Genomic DNA, 10,075 nt, shown 5'->3' on the forward strand with positions numbered 1-10,075 from the left:
GAATGTACATAGTTCAACAATCATTAGAGAATTCTTCAAAAATAAAATCATTCCAGGGTTTTAGTCCTTCAAAATCGACTGGAGAAAAAAAATCATCGCGTCCTCTACTAATACTCACACTCAAGAAACATTGCACCAAACAGACATAATTATACATTTTGATATGAAATCATCACACACACACACACACACACACACACACACACACACACACACACTGCAGATTAACTACTAGCTAGCCAGTTGTCTGCTTATGTTGTCTGCATAAATAAACAAATTTGCCTAGAAGTGGTTCCAAGTAGAGCTCACTGCAGCAGCCATCTGAGGAGACATGCTCGGCACCACCTCACCACCCATGGAGCTAAGCTGGCTCAGCACTGCCTTAAGGACCTTCTTGTCACAGTTCATGGCGGGGTCTAGGTAGCTCCCAAAGTCAGGCAGGCCATGGTCCATGTAGCCCATGCCATTACTGTTGCCTGTCACCATGGGGAGGTAGCTGCTGTTGCTGGCACTGTTATTACTGAAGCTGGAGAAGCAGGGCACTTGCTCAAGTGCGGCGGCGGCGGCGGCGGCGGAGGTGTTCATGGTGGCCTGGAGCTGTGCTAGGGTGGTGTCCATGAGAGGTGGCAGTGGTGGTGAGGAGGTGTCTGTGGGTGTGCCATGGACAATGTTGCTGAGGTTCCTTGGCCTGGGGGTGGCACCAACTCCTGATTTCTTCTTGCAGATGACTCTGCACAGGACCCAGTCCTCCTGCTGAAAACACATGGAGGATCAAGAAGAGAGCATTGATTGGTCAGTAGTTCAATGGTAGGTGCAGTCTTACAAGGTGATGTGAATGAGATCTTGGTGATCACTGTCACTGTACTTGCTCTTGAGTGCATCACTTGTCACAGTGAAGTGATGTGGACAGGACCATCCTATGTAACCCTAATTGGTTCATGCATCCAACCAAGAATTTTTCCTTTTCTTTTGGAAAATTGGATAAGTTTTACCTTTTACATTTTGGTTACTTTGTTTGATCACCTCTTTTTGTTTTGGATTGGATAAGTTTACCTATTTTGCAGCTTGCTAAGAATCTTCTTCTTTTTTGCGAGAAAGCTTGCTAAGAATCTAACTAGTCTACTCCACTATCCTAGATTATAGATGACCAACATGTTTCCAAAGTCACCACAAGTTTACATATGAAATTCATTAAGAACTTTGTCAGAACCGTATATTTATTCCCGGTCTCTATCAGTTGTAAGTGTGTTTTAGAGGAGCGCCTCTGTGCGACTGCATCCATGTGGTGGTGTGTCTGCTTTTATGCTCAATCGCAATAAAAATCATAACACCAAGAAAGTTTAGTGCTTCTACTATCTTTTTAAACAATGTTTAATATGAACTTCATTGAACTATTTGAACAATAAAAATCATTGAACTATTTGAGACGAAAGAAAATGGTACTTCAAGTAGTTGGTATAAGTTGTCATTATCCATAACAGCTAACCTATACTACATGTTAAGATCAGTCCACCATTGTCCTTTTATTTATTTTAAAAATTAGAACAAATTAGTCCTTATTAAATAGGACGTCTACCGCAACAAAACCGGTGGATGAAAATGACCAGTCCCCCTAGAAAATTAATTGGCAAGTAGCAACCAATAAGTAGATGGTTTTTTTCTTTTCTTTTTAATATAAATAAATGAACAGAAAGTGACAGGTCAAGAAGTCCATCTCATGTGTACAGTACGTCAAACTTGAAAACAACTATTAAATACAAGCTTAAACACTGCAAAAAATCTCCTATACGATTGGTTGTGCCCACCCAATTTGTACCTACCTAGGTCATAGCTATGCAGATGAATATGTTTTGCATAACGGAAAATAAATAAATAAATCGATGGCTTTGCAAACCGCTACTCACTGAACATTACATATGATATGTTCATTTGTTTCATGCATGATCTAGGGTTTTAGCGGCAGCTTATTACCTTGGAAGCTTGCTCATGCGCACCCTCCAACCTGTATTCGTGCATCACCCACTCCGTCTTCCTCCCCTTAGGGGCCCTCCCTTGGTAGAACACCAATGTCTTCCTCATCCCCACTAGCGCACCACGTCGTGCCACCACCCTATCCTTCCCGGTTGCCTTCCAGTACCCCGACACAGTAGCTCGGTTCGTGCGCTGCCCCGTCGCATATTTCCGATCCTTTAGGCTATAGAAATACCACTCCTTGCCACCCACCGATGCAGTCACTAACAATAGATGAAAGATAATATAAAGATACCAACATGGTAAAGAAAGATATAATGAGAAAAGCTGTAATCGCTAAGCTATCAAACATGCCCCACAAATAGACGATGGCAAAAGCCCTAAAAAGCTTGAGGTAACACAACCGGGGTTTCTCCATCATGTGTTCTATCTTTTGACGGTGACATTGACACGTTTCGATAAAACCACGCATCTCGGAGACGGAACAGACCACGTCGATCTCATCGACCCTCCCCCCACCTTCTATTTTTCTTGTCACAATTGGCCGCTTTCAATGGAAGTCGGTTTATTACCACTAGAAATAATCGATTTAAATTATGATGCGTTAACATAATTAGACAGGGAAAGGGCATGTACCCCCAGGGTGACGTCATAATCGGTCCTCTAATACTGGCTTAATAATAAATTTAATATGATGCGTTAACGAACTGTACAGGTGTCGTGGTGTAGTTGGTATAGCACGTCAGTTTTTCATTTCCTTTTTAAGCCTATAGGTGATGATGACGTCATAATATATATGCTTGTTGCATTAACAGAGTCGCAAGGTGTCGTGGTGTAGTTGGTCTAGCACGTCAGTTTTTCATTTCCTTTTAGCCCACTGAATTTTTTAAAAAAACAGTTGCCTAGTGAACTTGGTAGTGGTGATGATAGATTGTGCAATAGTAATTTAAAGGCTGGAATTATATATTTTCCCCATAAAGTAGTGCATAGATTTAAATTATGATTTTCCGCAAAAAAGGATTTAAAGGATAGACGTTAGAAATAAAATAAATAGCAACACAAGGAGTGTTGAACCACATGTGAACTAAGTAGGTGTTTAAAAAAAATCCTCACATCGTCTCACCATCTTTTTTACTGGAACAAGCATTATTTGTCTTGTCTACAACACATTATGGTTGATCTATATATTTGGAAGACCAGAAATTGTTGCATACATATAGCGTGTAATTACTAAGATCTATACATTTAGAAGGCCTGAAATTTCAGTACCAGCCTTGGAGTAAAATGGAAGATCCCCGCTCTGTATGCACTTTTTTCATGAATTATTATTGGAACACAACGATGCAAATTGTTGCAAAATATATTGGTGTGTATAAATAATAGTTTCTGCATAACAGCCCCCTAGCTAGATCAAAGGTTTATATTCATATATAGATAAAAGTATAACACGGTGCTCAGCATGCGCGTCGCTAGCTAGATATCATACATTGACCAAGGGGGACACGAAATAATAGTTTCTGCACAATACACCAAATTAGATAGGATAAATTACTAAAAATATAGAAGATAAAGAAAAACCACGTACGCATCTGAAGGTGAGTAAATGATTTGGGAAGCTGGAATTGCGAAGGACAAGAAAAAGATTCTAGATTCGAGTTAACCACGCTTTTTCTAGCAAAGTGGAATTGGTAAAGGCTATAACTCTTTCATTTTTGGAAGCCCCCCACTTGACATATTCCTTTATCAGAGCCTAACCAGAAAGCGACCCCCGTGTCCGACTGCCACATCAAAGATCAAAGATCCTTTTAAAAAATACGCACCCGCATGATCAATCGATAAGATTGCAAATAGCTATGGAACACATAAGAAAAAAATCACTAACAGTTCCAGTTTATGGACCAATTGCATGCCTAGCTACTAGAACTATTCTTTTGTGAAGCTTCAAAGAGCACTCCAAGTCAAGTATTAATAGTTAATTTTCAAATTAACTTCAAAGACGGTTTCCGGTTCCGAAAGTTTATAATAAATCAGATTCTTTGGATTTCTATGAGGGAGAAAGAACTCCGCGCGTAGAAGAAACGCTAGAGAATATTTTTTTTCAGCTTGTCCTTGGCAGAAATGAGATAAGACAAAAGGGTGCAGTTTAGTGTGCATGCCATATGTGCACAACACATTGCGGGCTTTGGCGTGTTTCTTTAGCACGGAAGCAACACCAACGGGGGGAAATAAAAGGAGAACAAAAAATCAAAGGGAGGGAACAAAAGAAGTTGGATTGAACAGAAAAGGCCAAGAACGTTGCATGTGGAACACATTTTCTCTCTCCACCGTCCTCTCTCTCTCTCTCTCGATCGATCGATATGCATCCATGCAAGATCGTACAAGGAATTCTTGGTTGCGTCTAATTAATACTAGTCACTTCACATCGGTGCAAAGTAGAGAGAGAGAGAGAGAGAGAGAGAGAGAGAGAGAGACGTACCGGGGAGGTCCCATGGCTCGACCTTGTTGAGGTCGACGTCGACCATGGGCGGGCGGCGGCCGGAGAAGCCGACCTTGCCGGTGACCTTGGGCGCGAGGTAGTCGCAGATGAGCTCGTCGTCTCTCGGGTGGAACCGGAACCCCGGCGGCAGCTCCGTCTCCACCATGCTCAGGAAGCTCATCGACATCTCTCTCTATCTCTTGCTCTCCTTGTTGATGCGATGAGAGAGGAACACGCAGTAGAGAGAGAGAGAAACGGACAGGCCAAGCAAGCAAGCAAGAGTTCTAGAGAGGGGTGGAGTTGTGCTTGTGTCATGAGTTCGCAACTTGTGGAGAAAGAGAGGTTTATAAGGTGGTTTAGGTGGTGGGTCTACCTCAAGCCTTTTCCTCTTCACCTGTTATTCCTTTTTCTTTATTTCCATTTCGCCTTTTCTTCCCACAAATAAGAGGAGCAGCTTCCACGTCAGCGCAAGAGACGACCGGCCACAAGCTAGCTCCACGCATACGCATATGCCACTGGCAACAGATTTTTTCTTCTTCTGCATTTCTCTCTCGAAGTGATAAGAATTGTTCTAAAAAAAGGAGGGGCAAAAAGGAATATCATCTTGTATAAGTGGAACTGAAAAAGGCTGGATTGCTAGCTATCCAAGGCCGAAGATAACCAAGTGGCTCCACTTGTCAATGTGTGGCTATCCTAGCTAGTACTCCTTTCAGTAAAATGTTCAATGCCATTTTAGGAGGAAAACAAAAAAAAACATTTGTCAATCTTTAGGGCATATGAAGTAGCCTAGGCCTAGCTAGTTCGTTTCTCTAGGAGAGGAAGCCTTTCTGGTCATGTAGAAGTTTCTTTTTGTTTTGGACATGGATAAAGTCAAACTTTCACGACTTTGACTATGTTATACTCCCTCCGTTCCTAAATATTTGTCTTTCTAGAGATTTCAACAAGTGACTACATACGAAGCAAAGTGAGTGAATCTACACTCTAAAATATGTCTACATACATCCATATGTTGTAGTCCATTTGAAATGTCTAGAAAGACAAATATTGGGGAATGGAGGGAGTATATGTTTACGGGTATTTAGATTTGATATTTGGAAATTATACGTGTAATTTTTTCTCAATATGCACTTGTGATTTTTTTATAAACATAATGTAAACAAATAATGATCAAATTTGTGTTTTTTTTAAAGACCGTGTCGATGTCCAAAATGATAACTCTTGCATAACCAGAGGGGGTACAGAATGCCACTTAATATGTCTTCTTAATTTTTAATCTCAAAAAATTGTCTTCTTAATTTTAACCCTGGTGATATACAAAAATAAATCTAGTATGACAACCAGTCCTGGTTGTAATGCAATAAATTTTGTCCTACTTGCTAGTTAAAACAGCACTAATAAGTCAATGTGCGTCTATGCGAGCTTAAACCATGTTTAGATCGTAGTCATGCAAAGTACCTAATCCAAAGACTGGTATCAATTTTTACTGAAAATATTGTGTAAAATACAAATACATTGAGCTACAACCATGCATACTCTATGATATGCTGAACACTAATAACATCTGGCATAAAAGGAACACTGATAATTGAACATCTTCAGATAATTTGTTGTCATATTGCGGTGACTTACTCTTGCCTGTCTTTTCTCCCACTACTTGAGGTCAACTAGTTTGTGGTTGTTATATATGCGCGCTGTACTGCGTAAAATCAAGGAGTAGATTGTTGTTTTCATCACATTTGCAGTCGTTATTTTTGTCTCTAGTTTGGACTTTGGAGCTTCATCAAATAAAAATTGTGGGAGCTCTAAGAAAATCAATTAGTCAAACTAGAAAACACATATAAAAGAACAGGTTCTACCAGACAAGATTACCGTCTCCACGCATTGTCAAACGGAAGCCTTCTCTGCTAGAATCTGAAATCCGTGGACTTGGGTTAGGTCCACATCTCCGGCTCACCACTTGGAGTAATAATACTCCAGCTTTGACACTTGACCGGGAAAGGCCAAGCTAAACAAGGACGTTGAAATGGTTAAGTTTGGAGTACAACAGCGCCTCGGGATCCGTGCTCTGCCTCAGCTATCTACCATGCCACCTAGAGGCCAGAGTGAGCGAACGATTGATCATAATGTGCATTTCTGGGAGCCGTTCCCTGGCTCGTCAATCTGGTGCAAAGCCACATCATCCGTTGAAAATCATACGATTCGCTCATTCCAAGACCGGCGCAATATGCAATTTTGGTTTCCAGCACAGATTTCAGGGCGACGACGCGTGTGCCGCGCCCCGAGGAACGCCGCGCCGTCGTGTAACCGGGTGTGGCGCAGGACGTTTAGGCACCCTGACGTTGCACCGCGGAGAACGGCAGCTGACACGGTGCCGAGCGCGAGCGAGGCGCACAGACACGGAGACACCACACACACCACACAAACACACAGGCATGGGAGGGGGATGAGAAACTGCCCGTTCGGTTACGCGCAGCCGGGGAGGGATCACCGGCGTATGTATGCATGCACGCGGCGCGCGCCAAACACCACACACAAAAACCTCGTGAGCCCCCGCCGTTGGCTGGTGCCCACCCCTCCCTGCCTTCTCTTTCAGATAGCGCCAAAGCAATCAGGCCCATCCAGGGCCCCGAACGGGCGGCGGAGATCGCCGTCGATCCCCTGAGAAGAGAAGATCGTCCGTCCACCGTCCGGATCGCCGATCATCCGAACCACGTGTGCCTGCCCCTCGGCCTCGAATGATGATCTTCCCATGGTGGTGGTGAACTTTTTTTTTCTCCAGGAGTGGCATATTCCTCTTCAAGATCTTCTCCTATGATCAGAGGCACCAAGGCAAAGTAACCAATCAGTGAACAGGAAAAAGTTGTTCACAGCCAGGCTTTGGAGACGAAGTCAAGCCTGTCAAAAGGCTGTGACAAGATGGCATCCAGCACGCTGATGCGGAAACGTTAATGTGCCGTGGATCCATCCATATGCATTATGCAACAAGGCAAAATGCTAAACAAGCTCCTTGACAGAGGCTTGAGTGAATGATAGATGATTGTCCTCGCAGCAGTAAATGGAGGAATTGATGCTCCGCTCCGCACCAAGCGAAAGGGACCTTGGAAATGGGCAGCGACAGCAACAGCAGCAACCTCACCACATACCTCATCTCATCTCCTCCGCTCCGCACGGCCGGCCTAACATCGCGCGCACGCAGCTGCACTGCACCCAGTTCAAATCAACTTTTCAGTTTACCATAAACCAAACAATCAATCAATCGGCTTGTGCCAGGTGCGCAGCGGGGAACGGCGCTCCGCCCGCCGGTCGGTGTTACAGCGATACAAACAGCGGTCCGCCCACCAGTCAGTGTTGCAGCGATACCAAAGATCTTGCTGCAGCGCATTGGCTGGCAAGCACAAAGAGAGGTGAGCTTCCAGGGTCCAAGTGAGGTGCGCTGTCGTTACCTTTCAGACGGTGGCTGCATCAGTGAAAAGCGGAGCGAATTGACCGGCGGCCTTCCAGGGAACCTCCGGGTGTACAAAACAGGATAAGGATCTGCGGACGGAAGAGTCGCGACGGCTCTGGGTGGCCACGTCGACGCGGATGCATCGCCGGAAGTACAGGGCGGCGTCGCTCTCACGCCCATGGGCGAACAAATCCTGCACAGAGAACAAGGAAAAGGGGGGCAAAAACAAGTGGGAATACTGCATAGCTCTCTCACCTTCAGGATCACATAGTGACCTGGTAAGGAAAGCTTGAATTGACACATGGAAGTAAAACCAGCCAGTTGTTGCAAAGGTAATGCAGCCAAAACAGATGAACTCAAACTTGAATTCTGACAGTTGAGTTCCAGTGCAAATTCTCATCTATCAAATGAAAGTTTGTTGCTATTGAGCTGCCACGACGCGAGCAGTTAGGTTTTGCACAGATCTTATCTATCTACCAGTGACCCAGGGGTTGTTTTCAACCCCTCACTTTGCATATAATACACTGGTGCTTTCATCACTTTCCTCTGAACTATAAAACTACGTTGGTGCAGAATGATAGGAAGGACTGGCCAACATGGACATGCATAACTGTAACCAGGCCAATTCTAGAAGTTGCTAAGCTTGCAGAGAGTTTTTAAAACTCATTACAAGATGAAGATAAATAATTCAATGAGCTAAAAAGTCCGTTAAATAAAGCTCATACAAGCAAGATCAGTGAAGTCGGTGCACCGAAAGGGACTGAAAATGCACCACATGCCAGACACACGGGCATGCGTGGATAAGATATGGCAAAACCTGAAACCACAAACACACTGATGCGATCATGTGGTAGCACATGCTTAATAAACGCAAGTCAACCTCTTGCACTGGTCCTCGTCAAGCCCATGTTGGTAACGTCACATTCGAAGATCCAACGGGATTCGATATTTTATGAGACGACACGTAACTTTGTAGACAAATGGTCAGTGTGGTTAGGCAACCTACAGCGTATAATGCTTATTTGTCTAGCTCAGCCTAAATGATCAGTCATTTAACCTACGTATCTAACTATCTATGACGACAAATACTAGTTTACAAACTGTAACAGGATAGGCAGGGGGTGAATTTTTCATTTGAGAAAAGATCCACTTGATAATCTTATTTTCAGGCAGATGTGATAGTATAACGATTGTTTCACTCTACAGTATAGTAATAGAAATGATGGGCAAATCTATTTGATAAGGGGTACATCAACAAAAAGAAATCCCTGACAACTTGTCAGCGTTGCCCAAATAACTACATACATATTGCAGACAATATAAAAGGCAACAGCAACTTGTCTGGTGATCATTTCACTTCAAAGAAACAGGCAAGCATGAGCTGAAAGTGAAAGGCCATGGAATCGATCTAGAAGTTGACCTAGTATTTATTGGATAAAGGCACGCTGCTCGAGGGCAATCTCTTGTACATTCCCATATCTGCATTTGCAATATTATTTAAAGTGAGAATAGATAATATTAGATTCTGCAAAATATTCAATGTCCCAAGTAGACTAGAAAATCAGGCAAGTAGCCAATACACATGGTTACAGCTTGCAAAGGAGCAGTGGAGCAGTTGGTATATTGCCCAGCACCACCAAAAGAAAATATTTGTCATAGATTTAAAGCAAAGTTCAACTTCAGAGTTTAGATTCATATATATATTTCAAGATCAAGACAAACGTGCATGTTTTGCAGACCACATGCCTGTTGGTGGACAAAAGAACTGCTACATGTCCTCCTAGAAATCACTACACAGAAGCTATATTTCTTTCCATGCCCATTGACTAGCCAATAAGGATAATGTTTGTCTCTAGATCTAAAGGAAGAACAAGCTCTGCCACACTAGAAGAGTCTGTCTTACTCTTCAGCCCCAACACACCATTCCATCAACCTACGTATTCAGGCATGAGAAGCATTACCATGACTTGGTTCTAAAGGATCTTCCGTTAACTTCCAAGCAACTAGTGCCATATTCCTTGGAGACATGGCAGGATCAAACAGAGGGAACAATGATGCTTCAACTGCACTTCCTTGCTCTTGAAGAAACAGTAACCGATCAAGTAAAACATATGTTTCCACCAGTGGACCTAAAGCAGCCCGGAGGCACCAAAAGGGACCTATGAACTCCTGCAAGAATAAAC

The 10,075-nt window shown here is 43.2% G+C and overlaps 2 protein-coding genes across 4 annotated transcripts in view; both read right to left on the reverse strand.

The window, feature by feature from the left end:
• Positions 1-31: 31 nt before the first annotated feature.
• Positions 32-4,774, reverse strand: LOC119299149 (NAC domain-containing protein 21/22-like). Of its 2 annotated transcripts, none has more exons than XM_037576413.1 (3): positions 4,448-4,774; positions 1,972-2,234; positions 32-750 (listed from the first exon to the last, which is right to left on the reverse strand). In XM_037576413.1, exons 1-3 carry the CDS (start codon positions 4,632-4,634, stop codon positions 283-285), a joined length of 918 nt encoding a protein of 305 aa, XP_037432310.1. In that variant the 5' UTR covers positions 4,635-4,774; the 3' UTR covers positions 32-282. The 2 variants fall into 2 exon arrangements, with proteins under 2 accessions (XP_037432310.1, XP_037432309.1); XM_037576412.1 differs by having other exon boundaries at positions 32-753.
• Positions 4,775-6,826: 2,052 nt separating this feature from the next.
• LOC119299151 (protein RRNAD1-like) overlaps positions 6,827-10,075 on the reverse strand; it is an 8,545-nt gene continuing 5,296 nt past the window's right edge. The window contains exons 12-16 of one of the 2 annotated variants that reach the window (XR_005146104.1): positions 9,854-10,061; positions 9,313-9,371; positions 7,891-8,085; positions 7,591-7,648; positions 6,827-7,256 (exon numbers count right to left, since the gene is read on the reverse strand). Coding sequence is in view for 1 of the 2 variants with exons in the window: in XM_037576416.1 (XP_037432313.1) it covers positions 9,313-9,371; positions 9,854-10,061 (267 nt within the window). In the remaining variant the exon portion in view is untranslated. Of the gene's footprint in view, positions 7,257-7,590; positions 7,649-7,890; positions 8,086-9,112; positions 9,372-9,853; positions 10,062-10,075 lie in introns of those variants that run through there. The other variant, XM_037576416.1, reaches the window with a different exon arrangement.

The sequence above is a fragment of the Triticum dicoccoides genome, chromosome 5A, assembly GCF_002162155.2.
Source record: "Triticum dicoccoides isolate Atlit2015 ecotype Zavitan chromosome 5A, WEW_v2.0, whole genome shotgun sequence".
Lineage (NCBI taxonomy): Eukaryota > Viridiplantae > Streptophyta > Magnoliopsida > Poales > Poaceae > Triticum > Triticum dicoccoides.